General features: G+C 45.9%; 1 protein-coding gene across 1 annotated transcript in view; it reads right to left on the bottom strand.

Moving 5' to 3' along the window:
* Positions 1 to 24,462, bottom strand: part of INTS9 (integrator complex subunit 9) — a 60,904-nt gene that overhangs the window by 34,515 nt on the left and 1,927 nt on the right. The window contains exons 2-9 of the mRNA XM_050314763.1: positions 21,440 to 21,567; positions 17,050 to 17,110; positions 14,790 to 14,852; positions 10,962 to 11,101; positions 9,190 to 9,276; positions 5,008 to 5,128; positions 3,278 to 3,412; positions 19 to 130 (exon numbers count right to left, since the gene is read on the bottom strand). Coding sequence (XP_050170720.1) covers positions 19 to 130; positions 3,278 to 3,412; positions 5,008 to 5,128; positions 9,190 to 9,276; positions 10,962 to 11,101; positions 14,790 to 14,852; positions 17,050 to 17,110; positions 21,440 to 21,567 — 847 coding nt within the window. The remainder of the gene's footprint in view (positions 1 to 18; positions 131 to 3,277; positions 3,413 to 5,007; positions 5,129 to 9,189; positions 9,277 to 10,961; positions 11,102 to 14,789; positions 14,853 to 17,049; positions 17,111 to 21,439; positions 21,568 to 24,462) is intronic.

The following is a 24,462-nucleotide window of genomic DNA, read 5'->3' as shown; positions in this document are numbered from 1 at the left end:
TTTGTCTGTGTGACCTACCCAAGTTGCTGCAGAACTCTCCCACCATTCCATCCGGGTTGGCGGTGGGGATTTGGGTCAGACCCGTCAGGATGAGAACGTCACTGTTTTTAAGGGAAGCCTGGTCCATGGGCTGGAACAGAGCACAGGGGAACAACCTGAGGAAGGGCAGGTTAGAGCACAGGTTTCTCTGGGCAGGACAGAAGAGACACAGCCACAAACACCTCAGACTTCACTTTCCTCCACCTGTGGAAACCTGACTGGAGTTAATAAAAAAACACGGACAACTGTTTACCTGCATCCCAGAGCCCAAACAAACAGCGGAATTGGAACTGGATCCATCCCAAAGTATTCCCTGGAGTCTACTCAGTTCGTGGCCTCAGGGGCTGAGCACTGAAAAGGCCATAATTTGCTGAGGATGTGGCAGTGAGTCAGGAAGGTGTGACACGTGCATTCTGAGCTCTGGCTGCTCTAGTTTCCAACTTACTTCCCTTTGCAAATCCAGGTGTCAGCTTTGATTTCCAGGGCTCTGCAGGGGCAGCACCATTTTCCTCAACCCTTCAGTGGATTCTCTTGGGAAGAGGTGAGATGAGCAAAGGCCTTTGGGCTCGAGGCTCTCAGTTTTGGGTATGAATCTGAATCATAGGATCATGGCATCACAGACTACCCTGAGTTGGAAGGAATACCCAAGGATCATCAAAGTCCAAAAGCTTCACCCTTTTTTCACTGAGGTCTATTTACTAACGTGTTTTACACTGGTAATTTCTTAAAGCAGAATGAAAATTTCAAACCCACTTCTCTCCACTAGCAAACAGAGAGTAGATACTCTCTGCAGCCTCACTAACCAGAAGGATTTCTGCCAGAAGAGACTGATGAAGACATTTCCTCTACTGAACCTTGAAGACCACTGTGAGGTTAATTCTCCTGATTACAGTTCCCAGAGCCATTCTGAAGCAGTTGAGAAGGACCCTGCTCTGTTGAACAAGCAGGGGAATTTCACATCAACTTTGACAGAAGTTTACACTGTGCACCTCCTGGTAGGATCAGACCTGACACGTGAGATTTATCCCAATCTCTGACTCTCCGTAGCGTGTCCGTGAAAATGAAATGCCAATAATGCAATAAAAAATAATATGGAATGAGCCTGTGATAATGTACATAATGATTAGGCCATATTAGATCCACATAATTTCACATGCCATCGCACTGAGAGGGCCTGCATTGATTTTTGTGGGTTAATGCAAAGAATATGTCTTAAAAAGCTTTTAGTGACACGTCTGAACCTGTGCTGTCAACTCCTGTTCTCCACTTCAGTGGCAATGGTGTCAATTCGAGCCTCAGGAGAGGGGGAGGCAAAATTTCAACAGAAACCATCTGCCAGAAGACAGAAAAGGGAACAATTAATGGTGCCAGGCCTAACTCCCAGCTCACTGGAAAAGTGCTCAGGTTTTACTGCTGTTCAAAAAAGGCCTGGATATGCTTAAAGGATATCCCTTTTAACACAAAATGCAGTGACTGTTTTCACACACTGCTCAAAAACTGGGGATTTCAGGATGAAGTGCTCACCACCATTCTGGGGAGAAACAGGTCAGACAAATAACGTTGATGTGCTGAACACAGTTCTGACTCTGTGCCACTCAAGATGTTGTTATCATTACACGTTGCCTGTCAAACAGCAGAGGGATGAAGAGCTGGTTGGCACCTCACAAAACCCACTGGTTATTACAGAATCCACGCTGGAGCAGCCTGTGCTGGCGTTCACAGGGATGGACCCCAGGAGAAAAGCGACCCACTGCCTTCAGAAAGCATCTGGGGGCAAATACGAGACAATGCTGATTTCTGGTAACGTCTGTGATGTGGTAAATAACAGGAAAAGTGCCAACTGAATGTGATTTTCATTATCTGGGAAAATGTTCCTTCAAACTATGTGTTAGTGTAAAATTAGGCAAAGTGTAAGAGACTGGATGCTAAAAAACGAGGCTCTGGGAAGCAGGTGGGACAAGCAGGACTGTCAGCAGTGAATAATCCAGGTTCCATCTCCTGATGGAGCAGATCCCTCGGGTTTCAGGGAGCCTCCCAGCATCTTCTCCTGTACTTTCTAAGCTCAAACTGCCCTGTCTGATGCTGCCACTTCTGCTGCAGGTTGCAGTGAGTGCAGATCCCAGCTCAAGGGCAGTGCTCTTCCCAGGCAGTTCAATCCCTTCCACCAGGAGTTCATTTCCATAAAAACAAGGCTTTTACCAGGAGTTTCCAGAGGAATGCTCACCTTTGGAAGATGATGAAGCGTGGCCAGTCTGACCTGATAAATTCAGTCACCACTTCACATCAACAAAGGCAAAACATTCTCAGTTCCCAAACTACTTCTTAGAGAAGTTTCTCCTCATGGAAATATTCCTTTTACACCTTGACAAATATTGCTGCTCCTTCACTAGGAGGGGATGGGAGAGCACAACCCAGGATGGAAAGAGGCTGAGGAGAGAAAGATATTTAGGGGCTCTGATACATTTTGTGCAGCTGAAGAATGGCCAGACTATTAAGGATCCTTTCTCTTCTGCAGCTGCTCAGCTCCCGAGAACAAGCTTTTAAGTGAAGGATGCTCAGCAGCAAAGCACTCCAGCAGATCCCCACCTTGGGGGAAATCACTTACTGATCATCAACCTGACACATTTGCTAGAAATTATTTTTAAATACCTCCTGCTAATAACGCTTTTAACTATTTTGACAACTTCTGAAGCACCCAGCCCCGCAAACTTGGAGCCATTCTTTGCACTAAGAATTTATGGATCTGGAGAGAATTAATTTACTGGAAATTACATCTACAGGACTATAAAGACTTTGCCCTTAGCAGAGCAGGGTGGAAGAGTTGGCAGGCAGTTAGCCATCATTTCTCCCAAGGAAGGATGTTTCAGAAGTGATATAGCAGCAGTCTGTGAACTGTCTGCGAAGACTCGGTGGTGAAATATGGATTTCAAAAAAATTCACTAATGGTCTATTGTTTAACTCTGTTGAAAATTTCCTGTTTAAGGAGAATTTCACAGCTATAAGTGAACATCAAGTCACCAATAACACAGAATTTTAGTGATGTTTCCCTCATAACTATTGATACCTGTCCCTTTTCAGGGTGTGTCTTATCAATGCCCACTAAGCCCAGCCACTGAAAAGAGAATTACCTTAGGATGGCTTCTATCCTAAACCACATCCCAGCTGGAAGAAGCCCCTCTTTTGTTTTTAGCAAAGACATTTCCTTCTAAAGAGGACTAACAGAAGTCAGGGGCTGTACCTGAGGGTGGGTTGTCAGTAGAGAAGATCCTGACACGTAGGAAACCTTTTCATAGTGCGACTGGATGATCCAGTTGGAACTTCCCAGAGCGTAGCCTGAGCTCAGGGGGGTGACCTGCACGGCACCAAACAGCTCCTGGAACACATAGCAAGACACATTCACTTGGGTGAGCCCCCAAACAGGTCATTTTGTCATCAGTGATGTGAATTTTAAAAGCAGTTCTGCTTTTCCTGAGGCAGAGCCTCCATCAAGTCTCTTTTCCATGTGAATCCCGTGACATCTAACTGAGCTCAGACTTACCCATACCTCAAAATGAAGGAATCACCCAGGGTCTTGGTCCTCTGCCTGCTTTTGCTGTACTAAAAAAGTTTGTAGGGGCTTTAAATCTTTGAAAACTCTATCCTCCTTTAGTCAAATTAAATTGGTATTGGCCAGCAGGAGAGAAGGAAGGACAAGCACTTCTCCACTGATAAAAAACTCTGCTTGGGTTGCAAATTTTTACTGTGGAAAACAAACTTAACCTCAGACTCCCCCCCTTCCTAACTTTACTTCTTTTTAGATGCTGCCTACTGGTGATTTAGAAACACCACCCTGCAAACTCAATCCACAGTTTAGTTTCAGCAGGAGCAGCCTGACATTTGTCTCCTTCCCAGGTGCCATCAGAAACCTGCACACAGCCATGTGTTACCCTTGTTTGGAGAGAGGAAAATAAGCCTCCATGTACACCTCCCTAATGTGATCTGCTTTCTGACTCCTGAATAATGGAACAAGCACCTGATTCCTGCAATGCTAATGATTTTTCTACTATCTCAGCACAGATGTGGATGCCTTGCAGAACAAGGCAGGGCCTCCATCCCTCAGAGCGTGTAACCCAAGGCTCCGAAGTCTGGTTATAATTTTGAAAGTTAGCTTTGGGAGGAGATAAAATGTGTTTTGTTTTGTTTTTTTCCACAGTAACTATAAAAGAATGATTGGCTCAGATGCACAGAGTTAAAATTAGGAGGTGCATCCACACTGTGAGGGTGGTTGAAGACGAAGAGTAACAACCCATGGATACTGAGGAGCCACAACTTACTTCAACCCATTTTTTTGTTTCTTATGGCCCTGAGCAACAAAAAACAGGTACCACGGCCCACATCCTGCCTGCAAACCACGAGGGATCTGCAGACTATGGAATTGTTGGTTCTGTTCATTCTGGAAACTACACTGGATTACAGTCAACAACATTACAGACAATGAGTGTTTATCTGGGAGCTCTGGGAAAGGAGTTTCTGCAGTTTGTGTTGAACCATTAGGTTTTGTTTACAATCCCTAATTTACAGCATGGAAGAAAGTGGAGGCTGAAGCACTCAAAAGATTCCCAGAAGTGAGATACGGTAACTCAGGAGGGGATGTGGCTTTACAGGGAGGATCCATCCATTCCCTGCATCCTCCCAGCTCTCAGTGGGCCGGCCATCAACTCCAAATTTGAAGGTGCACAGCCTTAAAATTGGCCTCCCCAAGGAAGAGGAGAAACAAATGGATATTCTCTGATTTCACCTCACAGGAACCATTCCTGGGAGGCAGAGACTGTGGGACACTCCTTATAATCCAGTCTTGCTTTCCCAGGCTACAGTAACCAGATCTTACACAGGACCAGGAGGGGAAAGAGAAAAGGAAGGGCATTTCCAGGGAAAAGACGGGAGACAAGTTGTTGGTGTTGGCCTGAGGGCAGCTTTAGAGGTACTCACAATTTTCTGGGAATATCCCACGAGCTGGATCTTACTGAGGGCTGCGTTCACTTCTGGCATGGTGTAGCACTTCCTCCACATGGACACCTCCACCGCGTCCTTCAGCGGCGCCGGCAGCAACCTGCACACACCGGCGTCATCAGAGCGGCCTGGAGGACTTCTTACACCCCCCTCTGTTCTCCAGATCTTACACTTCACTCTTTTGGCTTCCAATATGCTTCAAATTCAGGGCTCCTGCTGAGGAGCAGCCCATTCCACCCCACCCCAAGGACTGCTGTCCTTCAGCTCTTCGTTGCTGTTCTATCCAGCCCTTGCATCAAAGAAGGAGCTGTGACTGAGGTGTTATCACAACTCTTGTGGTGTTTTCATCACTGAAAAATGATATGTCAATGTGAAATGCACCACCAGCACTGGCAGAGATGACTGGGATCTTGGATCACTGTCTGTTTTGCACATCCTAATAATCTGAAAACATGTGAATAATCTAATACCCTAATAATCTGAAACAATCCTGTGATTAAAATCAGGTACCAGACCACGACCAGGGGTGGCCCTGCTCTGATTTTTGTCACTGGTCTCTTCCAAGAGCACGTGTCCCTGCAGCTCAGCTTCCCTGCCTTCAACCCCCCCCAGTGCACTGGCAAAGGATGCACGAGCTGACACTGCAGAGCTCTTTGAAATCCCCTACACGGAAGTCTTTAAGATGTTTTACACCAAAGTAAAATCCATCCATTCTGCCCCTCCCAGACATTGCAAGTGAGCTGGACAGCGTTGTCAAGGGAAGAAGTGAACTATAATGTCACAGGCTCTAAGAGGGATGGCTAACTCCTGGGAAATAAATCTTCCTTAGGAACATGGACTGAGGCAGGAAGCAGCACAGCTGCCAAATGCGTAAGAAGAATAGGATTTTATTTTTTTTTTGGTATATTAAACCAATGCTAAATCAAAGGCTAATTCAAACCAATTTCCAAAGATTTATGGAAATTGGTCAAGTTTCTTTGATCAATTTGTTTAAAGGAATTTAATTTATTGTTATATCTACTAGGTCAGTGAACTCCTCCATAATTTAAGATACTGAAGAAAGGATTAAGGGCAGCTCTTGCCAAGACCACTGCACAGGTCTGGAGCGATAACTGTAATTCCAGCACACGCTGGCTGAAAGCTCATTGTGCTTCAGGAAACAAACAAAGCCTTCAAGGTCTTTTTTGGGAAGTCAAGCAACAAAAGGCCACACAATGTGGATAGTTGTCCACCACTGCACTGAAGCAAATTGCCTGTAAAAGCCTTTAACCCACCGTAAGAGGCATTTAGTGTTGGATGCTTTCAGGAGCTTCTCTTCTGGGAAGAGGAGAATATTTCTCCAGGTAATGGAGAAAGTGGGGAATTGTCCTTGGTGACTGAAGGAAGTTTCTATCAGCCTTGACTCTGTGGCTATGCTGTAAAAATGCTCTGATCCCTGGCAGGGACCAGTGGGCACCAGTCCCCAGTGGTTTCATCTGGGTGAGTGGCACAGAGACCACGAGGTGCTGGTCCCTCAGATGTGCCCCTGCTGGATTCAATCTGTCACCCTTTAAAATCTGTAAAGCCACCTTTACAATGTGTACAGAGTTACCAGAGGGTATTTTTTACAGTCTGGAGTAAATCTACTAAAATCATGGCAACACCCTGTTATGGATCACCTCCCAACAACCAGATGTGTGTGGGCAGATGCCGGGACAGCCACAGGTAGGAGGGCACTGTGAAGCAGCACCATCAGGGACACAAAATTTAGGCTGGAGAAACTCGAGAGGTTTGGTTTTTTAACTGGGTATCCACACACAGACAGTCCCTCCTGGTCCAGGCAAAGGGTGACATTTAAGATATGACATAAAAAAAAGAGAATTGTTTGAAGGGAGAGGAGGATGCAGCACCAAACTAGATCAGAACTTGTCCCCCATTCAGCCTCAGGAAACAGCCTGTTTCAGATATTTTACAGAAAGATATAAGAAAGCATCAGACAAGAAGTCAACAAAGTGCCTTTCATAAGGCAAACTTCCTCTTTGCCCCCTGAATCCCAATCAGTGTGAAAGATATCCTGGCTGTACAGAGCTCATCTCAAATAAAACCCACTGGCAATAAAGCTGGCTAAGCTATTAGTTCAGACTGGATCTGATAATGGAAAAATGGAAACCACTCTAATGAACTTATTATATTTTATACAGTGTTTGCATTTAAAATGCTCCAGTGCTTTATCTAATGGAGATGACAACACTCTGTGTTCTATACTAACTGTTCAGAGTAGAACCAGCAGAACTGTAAAGCAGTAATGGGCATTGATCAGCCTGAGAAATTCAAGTTACACTCAGAAGCAATAAGTATTCTGTCCTAGCAACAGCCAAGTATTAAAAAAAAAGCCCAATTCCTCAAGGATCACATTTGCTTAACTAACGGATGTCAGCCCAGCCCTGCCTGTGCCATTAGCCAGGTGCTGATCTGTGGAGCAGGGGAGGTTTGCTCACATGCTCTAATAATCAGTTCCATTCACTCCTGCCTGACACTTGTCACCAGGAGCCTCAAAACACTTTGCAAACATTCATTAAGTCCCCGTGGGCCCTCTGGGGTGGGTGGGAGCTCCGTGTTACAGAAGCACAGGGAGGTGAAGGGGGGAACTCAGAGCAAAGGTGGAAAGGGAATTCAGATTTGTCTCTGGACAACACTGGTTTGTAGCCTCATGGTAGAGTAAATTTCTGATACTAAAAAGCTGTTCAGTATCTCCCTGGCACCCCTTCAGAACAGCTACATGGTGGGACCCGGGAAGAACATCAATTTTCGGGTACTTCCTCAGAAATTCGAGAGAGGAAAATATAATTTAAATACCACTTCAACAAAAAAAGACTGCAGCCTCCTCCAGCAGCTGGATCAGAACAAAGATTCCCTCTCTGTGCTTGCCTCTGGAACAGTCAGCAGCATGTAAAGTGCCAGGCAGCACTTTTCCTAAAATACGACCACCAGGCGAGTGACATTCTGTGAGCTCCAAGATATACGACCCTCCTTTAAACCGTGCATACAAAACACGCCGCGGTGGGAGGAGGAGAACGGCTCCAGTGCTCCCCCTCCACACCCTGGGAGTGCAGGAGTGGGGCTGGTCAGGCCAGCAAACCCCAAAATTAAAAAAAACACTATTCTGAGAATGCTGATAAACTGTAATGTCTTTAGTTTTGCTTTAGACCTGAGTTTGACCTGCCTTCTTCAGAAGTTACAGTGCAAAGGCTGCTCCTAAGCTCAGCAGGGGGACACAATATACAGCTAAAAGACATGGAAATCGGGATTTTTTCATTTCTTTGCTTTGTGGTACTGGAAAATATCGAGACCACTTCTACAACGTACGAAATAATTCATTTTTAGGGGACTTTTAAATCAAGCCACCTTAAGAATTAGTGGTAGAAAACGGGAGATCAATTAAAAATGCACAAAGCAGCCTTTAAAAATAACTTTCTAATCAACCAACCCTATCTTTAAAATGTGCTAAAAACAAAACTGTCTCCTCCAAGGAACATGTTGAGGACCTAAAATTGTTTTTATTTCCAAGGAAAGCATTATCTGCAATTAGTAAACTGTGTGGATAACTTTTAGATTCCACAGGTTTGCAAACTGTTGGACGTAGAAGGCCTCAATTTTGAGCACCTTGTTTTGATGAACAGCTGGAATAATGGACGTGGTGTTTCCAAACAACCTTTTTTATTCAGATTTTGATTTGGTTTGAAGCTTTGGAAAGCCAAAAAATCTCAGTTCTGCTGCTCAGGTGTAAAAGAAGACGGGAAGAAAGGTAACACTGCTCTGTTACCTCCAACAGCTGTGTCCTGACTTTCTTAGTATTTCAGCGAACACGAATGGAAATATCATTTTAAATTTAAATTATTCCAATCCAATGTAATTAAGTTTAAATAGCCTGCTAATTTCAACAACTTTTTAGGATGTTAACACAAAGATGTACTGGTTTTATCCACCACCATGGAGCTAAACTAAATCAAGCTGGTGAGGCTGGAAGCCAAACCATGTGCAAATGATTTACAGAAGAACCGACCCAAGTGAACCTTTTTCTTGGAAATCTCAAATGGTGGGAGTTGACCCTTCGTTCCAGTGAATCCTAAACTCTGGCTGGTGTTTTAGGACAGCCACCTTTCCCGGTGACTTGTTCCTTACCTCTGCACCTCCTTGTTCTTCCACATGGAGGCAGACTGAGCCTTTGGCACGCGTTCAATGGAATTCACCAGTTCTTCCATGAGCAGCCTGAAAAGGTGATTGGCACTAAATTAGTCCTGCAGCCTCTCACACAGGAGAGAGAGAGAGAGCTCACAAGAGAGAGAGCTTTGTCCCAGACCTTTCCAAAACACTCCCCAAACTGTGACACCACCAGGCGGTTTTAAAGGGGGTTCTTTCCCCCACCAGAGGCATCACAGCGATTACCGACCACCAACACCATCCCTGTTCCTCCACAGAGCGTTCCCGATTCCATCTGCCCTGTTGTGACAGCACAGGATCTGCCCCTCTGGGTTATGGGTTATTTGGGAAGTGCAAGATAATTTCTTCATTACTGAAATAACGTGTTGAATGGAAGGAGACAAAAGACACGAGGAAAGCTCGTTAGCTGGTGCCTGTTTATCACCTGGACAAGCCAAGCACATCGACAGAGGGAACTCTCCTCCTCTACCGGTGCACATCTGAGACAGAGAAACATGTCAGGCATTAGAAATTCTCCCTGCAGATTTCACTGCATCTGTAGGTGAGTGCAGGCTTCCTCTTGAAGGGAGGAAGTCACAGATTTACCTGCAGAGTGGCATCTGGAATTACTCGGAATGGGAAGAACCTCACCAGTACACTCTCCCATGAGACTGTTACCTTCAACTCTGGACCAAGCCCAGAGGACTACTACTAGTTCATATTCGTACAATTCCCTTCACCTACAAGGGCCTTCAGTTTCTGTTTGTTTTCACACAATGGGAGAATTACTCTGGCCTGGGAGGTTTGCACAGGACCATTGACAGCCAAAGATTCCTGCCCTAAGGTGCTTACAGAGTCATCCAGACACCAGGGCCTAACCTGGGTTCTAATTACTGAACGAGGCAGCTGCTCTGCAGGAGGGAGGCAGAGACCACAAGGCCAGTTAGGCCTCATCAAGGGACAAACCTGCAGGGTTTGGTTTTGACAATCAACAAGACAATTTTATAAGACAATTTGGCAATTTTTGGTGACTATTATGGGTTTGACTGCATTGTCAGGTCTCAGATTTCCTATTTCAGTCTCCTGTTGCTGCTATTTCTCTCAGTGCTTGTCTCTGGAGTTCGGAGCTTTTGTATCTCAAGTGTCATTTGAGGGGAAGTCGGCTTAGATTCCCTTCCGTGGAGTGGAGGACAGTGTGGTTATATGGAATCACAGAATCCTAGAATGGTTTGGGATGGAAGGGATCTTAAAGCTCATGACTTCCAACCCCCTGCCATGGGCAGGGACACCTTCCACTAGCCCAGGCTGCTCCAAACCCCGTCAAACCTGGCCTTGGACACTTCCAGGGATTCAGGGGCAGCCACAGCTTCTCTGGACAACCTTTTCCAGTTTCCTTATTGAAAAGACTCCTTTTGTTTAAGGGGAGCAGAGAGGAGAAATCCCTAATCCACGGGGTTCCAAGTTGGCCATTTGGCAATTGCTGCTCCAGGTGTCTCAGCCCACTCCAGATCTACTGTCCCACATCAACTGCCTGGACTCAACACAAAGCCCCTGCTAAAGAGTTGAAGGCAGTTCCAGAGGTTGGGAAGCATCGAGTTAACACAGTCTGCAGCACTAAGGACTCGGCTGGAGTTCAGCTCCTGCCTAAGAGCCTCTTGGGAACATCAGACACCACTGCTCTCCCCATGTTGTCCTTTACACCTTCTCCTGGGCAGTGATGAAAGAGGAGCAGAGAACATGAAGGGGCTCTTTACCTGCCAATTTGAACAGTGGGCTCAGTGGCGTAGACTGTCCCAGTGAACCCTGTGTACTCTGTGATGTAGGGCAGTGCCATCATGCAGTGATAGTTGGAGATCAAGATCACATCCACCGTGGAGAGGTCAAGCAGTTCAGTCTGAAAACAGAGCAGAGAGATAAGCAACATGTAACCCTTTCATGCAGTTCAAGCAATGGTAGAAAAACTTCTTATTCTGGTTTTGTTTTTTTTTAATTGATAGTGCAGGAATGTAACCAGCTTAAATTAAAGAAAAGTCTGTCTCGTGCCATGTCTCAGCTGTGGCAAAGATTAATATTTCCTTCAAATTAACAAGATTTATTTAAAAAGCCCCCTAAAAAGAATCCATATGCTGGGTTTGTCTGTGTTTCATGCAAGGAAATGGCTGCTGTTATGAGAACCATAGTGATTACACTTTTATCAAAGAACTCATGTGTGCACTTCCTTAGGGAGCAACAGACACCAAAACTTCTGCAGCACTGATTTAGCAGGGTGGCTCATCTTTTTTTTTTTTTTCATGCAGCACATCCTACTGCACCCCAGGAGAGTGAGAGAGATGAATGAAGACCGTATTTATTCCTACACTTAAAATAATTCTATTTTTCCCCAAGCAAACTCTTGGCATCTTTATCATTCACATTTTCTGCAGCAGGAGATGAAGCTCATTCATAGGCTGCAACAAAACAGTTGGGTGGGTCCAATTTGGTTTGATGTGACAGTTTAGACAAGGGTTCTGAGAGCGAAAGAAGATTTCACACATTGTTAAAAGAATTTTAATTAGAAATATTTACTGGTAGTGCTATAACACAAACGGTGTCAAGTCAGGAATTTACAAGATGTATGACCTCTAACTCAGTTATTATAGAGCAGCTAATGGAATTCAACACTCATCAAGCACATATTATCTGATTACAAGGCTTGGTCCAGCAATTTGAATAAAAAAGGCAAGAAAGTAGGTCACTCTGCTTTTCAGAGGGCTGACACAGTGCTCTGGTGACAAGCTGCTTAACTCCTCACTAAGCACTCATGGTTTCAGTCCATGATCACAGCTAATGTTGGAGCCACGATCTCCAGGCTGGGAACAGGAGGTGAAACACCGTCCTGGGATCCCTGACAGGGCACCTTTTATCTCGCTGAGCTTCCAGGCAGAGACACACTCACTGTGTGGGATCAAAGGATCTGCTGAGGCCTCCTCCTGCCAAGGCCTGGTTCCTTCATCAACCGGTTTTCAGCTTGCCCAGAATCAAATTCTAGAGTGGCTTGGGTGGGAAGGGACCTTAAAACTCATCTCATTCCACCCCCTGCCACGGGCAGGGACACCTTCCACTAGCCCAGGTTGCTTCAAGCGCTGTCCAACCTGGCCTTGGACACTTCCAGGGACCAGGGGCAGCCACAGCTCCTCTGGGCAAACTGTGCCAGGGCCTCCCCACCAACAATTCCTTCCCAATCTCCCATCTATCCCTGCCCTCTGGTAGTGAGAAGCCACTTCTCCTTGTCCTGTCCCTCCATCCCTTGTCCCAAGTCCCTCTCCAGCTCTCCTGGAGCCTCTTTAGACTCTGGAAGGGGTTCTGAGGTCTCCCTGGAGCCTTCCCTTCTCCAGGCTGAGTCCCCCAGCTCTCCCAGCCTGGCTCTCAGAGATGCTCCAGCCCTGAGCTGAACTCCAGCCCAGGTGAACCCTCAGGAGGATACACACCACCACTTTCCAACCTTCAGCATCCCACATCTCAGCATCCCAGAAGCATTTACTGAACGGATGAAAAGGGTGTCAAAACCAAAACAAAGTCAAATCTTCCCTGGGACTTGCGGCGATCTCACCCAAGTGCCTTTGAACTGAAGAGGTTTCAAAATGTTTCTTGAAATGTGAAGAGAGAGAGAGCAGAAGGTTGCCAAGCAAAGAGAGGGCTGCACCCTGCACTCTGACATGTGTGAGTGTTCTCTGCTGCCCAGAGCCTTTAGCACCTTGTGGCTGCTGGATTAGATCCAAATCTCGGCTTGCTTTGGCAATGGTGTTCCTGGAAGCGAGACCCTGACTCTCCCACTGACGGTTTTTGCAGTTCTTTTTTGCACTTCTTTTCAAAGTTTCAAAGTTTTTTGCACTTCTTTTCAAAAGAAGTGGCGTGGAAGGAGACAAAGGGAAAGACAAAGCCTCTTTCACACAAGCTCCTTCTTATCCTGTGCTGCCAAACACCAGCAACATTCCCCTATGCTGATGCTTGGCCACGACACCTGAACCTCCTGCAGGCAGGCGAGCTCGAGGTGCGAGCTGGGTCTCACCAGCAGCTCTCTCCCTGGTGCTCACAGAGTCTTGGCATCTCCTGGAAACTTTGGAAAACATCTGGGAGGCCATTTTTGAAGCCCCTGCAATGGTGGCCAGTGCAGCTGGTTGCTGTCACATGGACTGCTGGGAAGCAGCTCCATGCAGTGATAACAGGGGGAAAATGAAGCAGCGACTCCCCGTCTGTGGTATTTAGAGCTGCACGTGTGGGTGTTTTCCAGCCCAACAAAGTAACCAGAAAGCCTGGCTGAAGCATCCTAAAGCTCAGCAGAGTATCCTTCCTGTGCATGGTCTCAATTCCAAAGGGAATCCAGCACATCCTTCCCCAGAGCTGAGCCAGGATGGCAATTTCTACACATACAGATGCTTCCCATATTCCTTCCATTGCACAGTAAGCAAAGAGATCACAAGAACCCTGAATTATTAGGGGTTTGGGTTGGTTTTTTTTGGTGTGATTGGATTATCACCATTCCAGGTGGGATGGAATGGTTACAATCTCTTGGACTCACTTGCCAAAAGCAGTACCAGAGCTGCCAACTTGCTTGGAAGAATCAAGATGACAAGCGTCAGGAACTGCCAGAGCTGAGTTTTGTGGGATCCACACGCAGAAACACTATTGCCAGGACCCCAGCAAGCTGACAACAACCTTCCAGGAGTGTTTTGTGCCTCCTGCCAACAAGGTCAGGCACAAAGGGGGGGAAAAAAATTGCTGCCCAAAAGCAACTGTCTGTCTTTGAATGGCAGAGAAAACATCCCAACATGAAATGAAAGAACTGATGCTATCACAGTCTGAACACACTGAGGGAAGAGGATTCTATTCCCAGACCATTCCCCATCATTCACCCCCATCTCTCTCTGCTCAGCTTTTGACTCCTACACAGAGTATTACCCTGATCAGTCAGGTGACCCCAGGTAATCTAAACATCTTCAACAGTCTTGCTTTCCTTTTTTGCTTTTAAGTCCACGAATTCTTGCAAAAAACAGCTTGAGAAGCAGCCACTTGCAGCCATGTCAGAGGATTTGAAGGCACAATTCTTCCCTCAGAGAGGTACAGATGGGCAGCAAAGAAGGCAGCAAAAGTTTTTAACCTAAATGTGCTGCTGGCAGAAATGCAGCCCAGAAGAATCCAAACCTGGCTTAACCACACATTCAGCTCCCCAGGGAGCTCCACTGGGCAGGTCCTGAATCCATGCTTAGAGACAAACAGCATTCCTTGCCTTCAGTCCCTGCCCTTATCTGGATCAGCACATGTATCCTGTCGTACTCCAGCCCAGCTCAGTCAGATTGTCTTTGGAAGGCCCACAAGAAGGGACAGTTAAGTCTTACTCTTGTGTGAGATACTGATCTGCTCAAGGACACCTTCCACACCTCCCAAAACCTCTGTTGGAAAGGGCTCTTTCCATCCTTTTCCCAGTTTTAGCAGTATTATTTACTGAGCAGTAATTAAATAGCAATAATCTGGTAATAATAATAATTTAGCGATTTTCTCCCACGTGATTGAACAGAGCCAGATTTTCAGCAAAATAAACTCACCTCTGGCAAGCAGAACTCAGGCACTGAGTCCACAAACACGTGGCCAGAGCACTCCTTGAGCTCCTGTGAAAACCACACCAACAGAGAAGACACAAAAACACAACACAGTGTTACTCCAGTGCAGCACATTTTGCACTTTCCAAACGTTTTCTTCATCACAGGCAATTTCCAGCCTGTCATTACATAATGTTTGTGCCCCTTCTTGGTGTAGGCAGATCTGCTGAAATTGTTTTCGTGCCAGATGAGGCTGCCTGGTGTCTGAAGGGATCAGATTCTTGTTGGGACAACAGAGGGAACACTTTGGTAGGTCAGGAAGGACACCCTGGGATTCATCGGTGGGTGGTTTGGAAGGCAAGTTTGGAATTCAGTTTTGGTTCCAAACAACATCCAACCTCTTCTGTCTTATTAGGACCAGAATGCAACTTTTAGCCCCTTTCTCAGAGTATTTGATGAAGCAACTTTTGGGGATCTATGCTCCACATGGAACTTTTTATGAGATTTAGCTCCACCAGATCTCTAGCCCTCTGTTTTCTTCCTCTTTTTCCAAGGCTGACATCGCAAAATCTTTGTCACATAAAAAAAATCACGATCCTCAGGGCTATGTGTGGAACAAAAATATTCCCAACTCCACTCCTAACACACCTCACAGGGTTATCTCCCATCCACTCTCCTCTCCTGGATGCTTCCCTTGTCCCACAGCGAGGGGTCTCAGCCAGAGTCAGAGTGACAGAATTAAAGATTGAATCCAATTGTTAATAATTACAGTGCACCTGCCAACTCATAACGAATGAGCAATTACAGCTCGTGGCAGAAGTCTCCCAACCTCATCTCCAGGGAGTTCAAAATGATTAAAAGGAGATCTCAGCACATTTCAGTGCCTCTCCAGGCCTGGAGTTTTATAACTGTCACTGGGACAGGAGTGTCCACCCCCCATGATGAAACACTCCCCTTTGACTCCTTCCCTAGGCTTTTTCCAGCAGGGGGCAGGGAATTTACCATTCCAGGCAGTCACAGTGGTCAAGGTGAAGGGAAGAGACGCTGCATTTGAATTTCTAACACATGATTTCCATCGGCACTGGGCGAGTTTGGAGCTTTCTCTCCAGCACATAATGCAGCAGCAGCACCCCAGAAATGGAAATACATCCCATAAAAAAACGACCCTGACAGGCTGGGGGTTCAGGAGAAACATATTCCAGGGACTTCAAACTGAGCAACTCCATTCCTTGTCCCTGAGCCTTTGCAGGCTGTGACTGCCAGAGAACAAGTGCTCTGAATAGAGCTGTTACTATTTTACCAACACAAATGCTGCCTGGACAGTTTCTTTTGTCTCCAATGAGAAGAAAAAAAATCAGGTCTTTAATCTGTGATCTTCAGCTCCCTTGCCTGTAAAAATCAGATCAATCCATTTTGTCCACCTCAAAGTCCCCTACATAACCAACTATTATGAGTGTTTCCTTTAATGATCACATAGTCAGAGAACAGTCTATTAAAACAGTATTTTCTCCACTGGTACCTATTGCTGCCCACATCTGAAATGTACCTGCCTATTTTACTAACTTCTGACATATTTTTGTGTTCATTGTTCCCCCGTGGCAGATCAAGCTGGAGGCTGCAGTGCCAAGTTTTGGTTGAAGCCCCAGATAAATTCTGCCTACAAAACTGATGTAATGAAAAGAAGGAGGGGGAAAAAAAGAGAAATTCTGTGTCTCTCATGTAGCTGAGGAAGTTCTGTGTCTTAGAATTAGGAGGCTGGAGATAAAATCCTCCCTGCTATGTCCAGCAGCAGAACACATGTTGACTTCAGAGGCCAAAGACAGGCTTTTCCTCTCTGAGGGACCTCCCACAGGCAAATCATTCACTGTCTCAGAGTCCTCCTGCCTCAAAAAGGGTACAGTACCAACCTCATTTATAAGCACACTCTGAAGCTTCAGTGTCAGAAAAGTGAGACTGGGGAATAAAAGGCACTCTAAGAAGGCAAGGCACTATTATTTATGGAGCTCCATGAAATACAAAAATATTCATACTGATGACTTCTGCATTTTAAAGAGGATTTTTTTACAATCTAGGCTACCTCTGAAGACTGAGAGCCTGGAGTTGCTATTAGCATTTTGTTTCAAACCCTTCTGCTCTACAAGGACACCCTGGCTGGTAAAAGGGACACACAGAAACCTTTGGGATGAGTCAGTGTGGAATATTGTTCCTGCTCCTAACCTGTCAGCGGAGCTTTTGGCATGGCAAGAAAATTCCAAAAGTACAGTACCTTGTCCAGAAAAGTGCTTCCATCTTTCAAAACCCAACCAGGAAGTTTGGACAGCCTGGGGCTGTGGGGGAAAAAAAAATAAAAAAAAAGAAAAAGAAGAGAAATTACTGGAATATGAAGTGGTTCATGATCAGTGGCCAAGCACAGACCTTCTGTTTGGTGTCATCCAGGCAGAGAACAGCGTTCCTGTCTCAGGGAAGTAACAGTCTCAATAAAACAGACAGACAGTTTCACTGTGGCTAAGTGTTCACCAAAATGACTTTTACAAATCATGATTATGACACTTGTAAGTAAAAAGAATAAGAGGATGTGGCCTGCAGGGAGTTTTCAGTCGTTTATGAGGAGAATTTCAAAAAGGCTCAGTGCTGCTTTGTTGCCCTGTGGTGAAACTGGATGAATAAACAGAAGTTGGGGCAGCAACAAACTCTGGGCCTGAAAGAACACAAAAGCACCATCAAACTGCTCTGGGACAGAGGAGAACAGACAAATATTCCCATTAGCCATGGCAGGGAAAGACTGATGCTCTGGACCAAATGTTTGTAGAGGCAGGTTGGGATTTTAGAGCACATAAAACACAGTTTCATGCTTAGTTCTCACCCTGAGGAGCCACACCATCAGCTGTACAGAGCATTTACCTCTGCTGAAGGACGAAGGGGCAAGGAGGCTTTGCTGTGAAGTGCATGTTCTAAGCAACAGCAGAGCCCCCTTTTTTAAGAGTTTCAAATGCTAATGAAGACATTTCAAGGTGGATATTGTAATCCTGAGTTTACAGCAGTACTTGCTGCAGCATTTCTTACTGCCTTAACTGAGAGACTTATTAACACTTCACCATAACATGTGATGTTTGTGGGAGCCTCCAACTTAGCCCTAAAACCACTGTGTGCCCAGGCTCAAGCACATCTACAGAAATCCACAAAAAGTGGAGGTTAACAAGAGAACTGAACCCACCTGGAAACAAGCCCTTGCAACAGCCTCAGATCTGGAACCTGGCTGCAATGAAACGTGGAAGTGTTGGGCCCTAAGCTCTCCAGACAAACATGTTTACAGCCTACAAGGGCTTTCAAAGTAAACATCTTGAAAATAGGAAGTGATTCGAGGGCTCAGAGGAATGCTGTGTTCAGATTAACGTGGATATGAAGGAACAAATTCTAACTGACACCCCAGAAGGTCCCAAGGAAGGAAAAAGGGGAAATCCAAGACTCAAGAAGTGATGACAGAAGGGAAGAGGGGAGAGTAGGAGGATATGTCATGGAGAAGCTGTGCCAGAAAAGTGTGTCCCATTTTGAGGATTAAGTCTGAAGAAGTGTGATGACAGAAAAGATGAAGTGGCTGAACGTGCTCCCCACCAACACCTTCAAAAGCACAATTTAGGAGCAGTAATTTGGAGACTGAGGGGGCTGAGGATAACTGGTGAAGTGAGACTGAAAGAGCTATGGAAAAAGCAGGAACAAACCCCTCTGATATGCAACAGCTTTGACAGATACAGGAGGAGAGGAGAGAAACCTTGTCTGGAAGGGACATCTGGAGGTCTGCAGTCCAGTGTCCCAATGACTAGGTCAGGTCAGGCTGGCTTTGTCCAGCTGTGCCTTGCCAATCCCTGGATCTATCTGTGCTATCACCAGCACGAGGCAGAGAGGAATAAACTTTCCCTGACATTCTTGCCCTAGTCCTCATAATTTAGCCTTGTGTGAGTTTTGCTTTGTTTACAGTGAAATAGCACTACTGACTTGTACTAAACTGGCATCCACTGAGGAGGGTAAGGTCTTGTCAGGGGAGGCAAAATCAGCAGATGGGTTTTGCGTGTGGCTGGAAGTGGAATGAACAACACAGGACAGAAAGGACTCTTTACCTTGAAGCCAAGAAGCAACACAGCTCCTGCCGACACAGTTTTGACATTGTAATAGAGTGATTGATTAATCCAAAATAGCTGGAACTGTCCCATAAATAATGTGAGCAAGTGTGTCATGGCTAGACAGGAAAGGTTAAGAGCTTCCCACATGTTCATTTTACCGCTTTGCATTTGACTTTGGCGCAGGGGAGAGAATTCCGGTTGACAAAACCTCCTTCGGAGTACACGAGAGGGCACAAAGCGTTTGGCAACTGCAGGTGCCCTGCACGTGCCCCACGGGCTGGAGAGAACAGGGACTGCCACTGCCAGGGCAAGGGGGAATCTAAACACCTTTGGATGGGCTTTGTTTTTTTTTTTTTTTTTTTTTTTTTTTTGGAGAGGAAAGAACTCTAAAAAATGTCCCGTCCCTTTCATGCCACAAACGCCGCAGCACTTCCCTCTCTCAGAGATTAAAGTACCTGCTCTCCAAATGTTTGCTCAAGGAGGGTCCCATGGCAGGTGTGACACAGGACTGAGCTGCATAGCAAAGATCCTCTGTCACATCATTCCTTTGTGCTCCACAGAGGTAAAAATTAGGGCTGAGGCTTGCAGAGCCCAAGCAGTTCATGGGTCACTCTTTGGAGATCTCTGGATTAGAAGCAGCAGAGAGAAGTGTGGCTCCTCTCTGATGAAGGTTTCACACAGGCCCACCTCAGATTAGCACAGCTGGTTCTGAGAGGACACACAGCTCAGATCTGACTGACCTGTGCTCAGATTCCTCAGGTCAGTCCCTCCTGTCATCTCTCACCAGGATACGCACGGCAGTGTCACCTCTCTGTCACCTGCCCACGTTGTGTTGATAATGCACATTGGAATTTCAGATGTATTTAGACACAGACACCTGATCTGTGAAGGTACAACTCTGAGTACTGCAGAGAGATAAGGGCTTTCCAGTGGCAGCCACGTTCCTGCTCAAGTTTCTAACTCACTTGCACCACTCTCCGCAGGACACCTGGTTTGTAGAGCACTGCAGAGATCAATTACTCGCCCAAGTCCATGTGCTCAGGACAATCCCCGCTGGAAGGGCTGTTCAATCACCTCACCGACAAGATTGATTGGATTTAAATCCAACTGTTTGCTCCGATTCCACTGGGCCATCAGGGGTCAAATCTGACATCCTTTCTTATTGAGTTTGAGTCATTTTAGTGCCGACATTCTGGAGGTACTTGGGGAATTCCAGGTTGTGACCTGCAATTTGGCTGTTCATTCCCAGGGTCTGCTATCAGCAGACAAAGCTGGCATATCCCCAGGGAGTGCTGATTCCTGCCGTTCTAAAGAACCTCTTAAGCCTTTGTTCAATCACCTCATTTTGCTACTTGTTCCTACCTCCACTTCCTTTTTATTTGGGGGGGTGGGTGAAAGCGAATGCAAGGTGATTCTGTCTGTACCTGGATTTCCCAAATTTTCTGGATCCTTTCAAGCTCTGCTTGTGCCCCAGCAGTACATGTTGCAGCCAACAACTGCATTATGGAACGGGACAAAAATCAGCTATCACACTGATCCCTCTTAAGGCATCTGTTGCCTTTCTACAGCAGCCCCTGAACTCCACGTTCTTGCAGAACAATGCAGACATTGTCTATTCTTTTCCTCTCCTCTCCAAAAAATAACAAATCATAGGAAGTGCTGGACAAACTGCTTTAACCTCATTAGGTCATTAGGAAACTCCCTTTCCCAATCATGTTTTCCCCCTCTCCATCAAGCCTCCTCTGAACCCAGAACGTTCCTCACTCGTTTCCTCGTGGATCAAAGTTACTGGATGGCTTTTGAGAAAATTCCCACTGCTTCCCATCACTAAGAGTTACCCATTCCCACCTCTTCAGCTGTTAATTTTTGCCATTGATTCCATTTACTCAAGGCATCAGTCATCCCAACTGAATATCCAAATTGATCTAAAAACCCGGGGAAATACAACTTTGTAGCAGGGCATGGAAGGAGTCTTGATCTCAGGATTGTCTTCTAGACTCCCTTTCCCTGCTGTTCCAATCCTCTGCCCAGCTGCACTGCCCTTTTATTTATTTCATTTTCAAAAGGGAACAATTATGCCAAGGAGGCAACTAACAAGGACTGCTAAGTGCTATTTTTCTTTGCATTAGTCCGTGCTCCAAGAAAAGCCTGAGAAGGTGGTGGTTGAACAGAACTGGGCTCCACACACTCCATCTCTGTTACCCATTTATCTCATCTTGCATGAAGAAGCCAGAAAGATGACAGATATGTGACCTCACTTGTGCTGAGCAGTTGCAGCAATACTTTACTGAAGCTTAGAATAAATTATCTAGAAAAACCAATCAATAAATCCATAAAATGTCTTCCGTCTACCGAGCCAAAGGACGTTATTTTGATAAAGAGAATTTTTAAGTGAACAAAGTCTATTTATGATATCAGATGATGCTGTTCATTTGTACCCATCTCCTCCCTCCTTCCAATACCCCATTTCAGGCAGAGCACTCCAACTGCAACCCAAGAAGGCACAGACTTTAAGTGCTGACAGGCCACAGAACTCACCTCTGGACCAGAGGCAATGGCAGGAAGTTGAGGGTGGACGTCATGTCCAGCCCACAGTCCAGCATGATGGTGGTGGATTTGAACTTGAGCACGTTGCATGGCAAGGTGGGATGTCCTGACAGGCAGTACTGAAAAAGAATGAGGAGTTAGTCATGATCTTTACCAGCACGACCTTCTTCCCCTCTGTCTGGGCACTGGGGAAGACACATCTCGAGTGCTGTGTCCAGTTCTGGGCTCCAGGGGCTGGAGCGTGTGCAGGGAGGGGAACGGAGCTGGGAAGGGGCTGGAGCAGCAGGAGTTGGCTGAGGGAGCTGGGGGGGCTCAGCCTGGAGAAAAGAGGGATCAGGGGGGACCTTCTTGCTCTCACAACTCCCTGACAGGAGGGGGGAGCCAGGGGATATCAGGCTCTGCTCCCAGGGAACAAGGGACAGGACAAGGGGAAACGGCCTCCAGCTGTGCCGGGGAGGGTCAGGTTGGACATCAGGAACAATTTCTTCCTGGAAAGGGTGGTCAGGCATTGGAAGGGGCTGCCCAAGGAGGTGGTGGAGTCCCCACCCCTGGAGGTGTCCAAGGAAGGACTGGATGTGGCACTCAGTGCTCTAGGCTGGGGGACAAGGTGGGGATGGTCACAGGTTGGACTCGGTGATCCCAGAGGTCTTTTCCACCCTCAGTGATTCTGTGAACAGAGTGAACACCACTCCCCCCAGACATCTTTCTCCCCTTGTTTTCACACACCGTGTCCTACACAACAGAACAAAATCCCATTTCCCATGGATCTGCCTCACAGAGTGTGTGCTCACAGAGATTTCCCCATGGCAGGGTATTAAAGGGGCAGATTTTCTTCAGGCAGTTTTTCTGCTCCCAAGGGTTGAGCAAAAGGATGGCAAAGCTCCCCTCTCTGATTTAAGACACCTGTGGAATCTCTTTTTTTCTAGCAATCCCCAATTTTCCCCCAAATCCCAGGAAATCAGTTTCTTCAGAATTCAGTCCTACCGGCAAAGCCTGGCGAGAAAATTTGAAAACTACTCAGAGTGGACAGGGAGGGAGAGAATTCCTGCAGAAACACAAGAGGTTTTTTTTCTGTAAGAAACCTGTCTAAAAACAACCCTGCACAGGTGCAGCAGCTCTGGGGCAAGTTCTCACCTGCTTTTTGTCTTGCTAAACACAAACAGGAAGCAGAAGGGACCGGACAACCCCACCTGAATGGAAGGGTTTGTGTAGCCAAATCCCGAAGGCTTTGGAAGCTTAATGAGCCGGTGAGCAGGTTATGTAGGGGGCACTTGAGCATCATTGAGATGCAGCCGCCTCCTGTCTGGAGTGACAAACATTTAACGAGGCACAGGAGCTTTGAATAAGAAGAGAACAGTAAGGTCGGCTTTAAATGCGGGGTTAGAAACTGTAAATGTCTGAGCAGAGCGTGGCCACCTCTGCGGGAGGGCTTCTCTGCTTGGAGGAGGGAATTTTCACCTGGAATCTCTCCCAAGTCTGGCCATCTGGCAGCTCAGCCACGCTCAGGCGGTCAAACTTGAGCTTTTAAATTCAAGTTTTGGTCAATTAAGGTGAAAAAAATACCACTTGTTTGGCCATGCACGGGAGGAAAAACAGAGTCGGTCTTTTTCTAAGTCATTTATCCCACAGGCTTGAGTTCTGTACTTCCCTCTACCGAGTGGAAAGGAGGGAGATTAATCATTTCATTTTGAACCTCTGCTCACAATATGGTAACCCAGGACTGCAACTGTCTGGATTAACAGCTCCCAAGGAGTCTATTTACATACATTCCACAAAAACCTGCTTTAAACTATATTTAAATATTAAAAAGCTACTAAGTCCCATATATTAAATTTCAAATATCACAAAGACTTTCGTTTTAAATTCACAAAGCCTTAATTATGAAGGAGCTACATCACATTTTGCCTTTCTTTCAGCAAAGTTTAAAAATAACAAGCTGGTGAAGGAGTGAGGATACAAGTAAGGAATTCAGTTGGTTTAGTCACAAATGTAATATACTCCTGTGAAATTAAGTTCTCACCAGAGCAGAACTTTGACAACTGAAGCTCTAAATCCAAGTAAATAGAAAGAAATGAAGGGAAAAATAAGTTCTATTTTTGTAGCTTTTAAACTATTGGTAATTAAAAAAGGCAATGAAATATCAGCACTTTTATCAGCAAAACATTTTCTTGCCTTTTTTTAAAAACCACGAGCAGGTTCACAACCCTGACACCTATAAGCTAACTGGGAAATCTTCCTTTTTCCTTCTTTACAAGCAGCTAAAATCATCTCTATCTGTGGCTGTCACGCTGTGGTAAATGGATTCCTGGGAATCAATGGACTCTTCCCACCAGCTTCAAGCAAAGTGACAGAAAAATAAAAAAGGCAATTCATATTTTCTATACAGCTGTTTGCACAGGTGACATTTCTGGGCCTGCACCTCTGTTAGAATTTCAGATTAGGAATCCAACAATTGGAGTGTTTGCACTCTGTATGTCCCTGTACACATTAAAAATGTGGTTATTTCCACAGTTTATACTTGTTACTGTTTAAAACAGATCCAGAGATCCCAGTCGTGTTCCTGACTGGACTAAAATCCAAGCTCTTTTGCTCCAGGAGTTGTGTGCTTCCAGCTTCATTCCCTTACAGCTAAAGGCTGGTGCAGGCAACACATAAATGCCTCATCTCCTGACTAAAAAAATCATGTAAAAAAAGGCACAAACCACACAAAATACGCCCAGCTCAGCTCAGAACTTTCCCAGCAGGGTTTGTAAATCAGATGGAAGTTTGACAGTGAGGCACAGGGAACACAAACTGAGGGGTTAATTCCAGATGCTCAGGCCCTCGGAGAGGCAGGTTCTCCACAGGAATCTGTTTCCCACTGAGCATCCCTGGTGACCTCATGGATGACAGAGCAGACAGAGATGATGGCTGACACCCCCAGCTCCAAAACACTCAAAACTGTGCAGGTTAAAAAGTGCTCTGAGTTCCAGCTGAAGCCAACAAATCCTGCAGTGCATTCCTCCAGTATTAGT

The sequence above is a fragment of the Myiozetetes cayanensis genome, unplaced genomic scaffold (genome assembly GCF_022539395.1).
Source record: "Myiozetetes cayanensis isolate MyiCay16 unplaced genomic scaffold, myiCay2020 scf2-11, whole genome shotgun sequence".
Classification (NCBI taxonomy): Eukaryota; Metazoa; Chordata; class Aves; order Passeriformes; family Tyrannidae; genus Myiozetetes; species Myiozetetes cayanensis.
The sequence above is the reverse complement of the archived record's forward strand: the minus strand, read 5'-3'. Positions and strand labels throughout refer to the sequence as shown.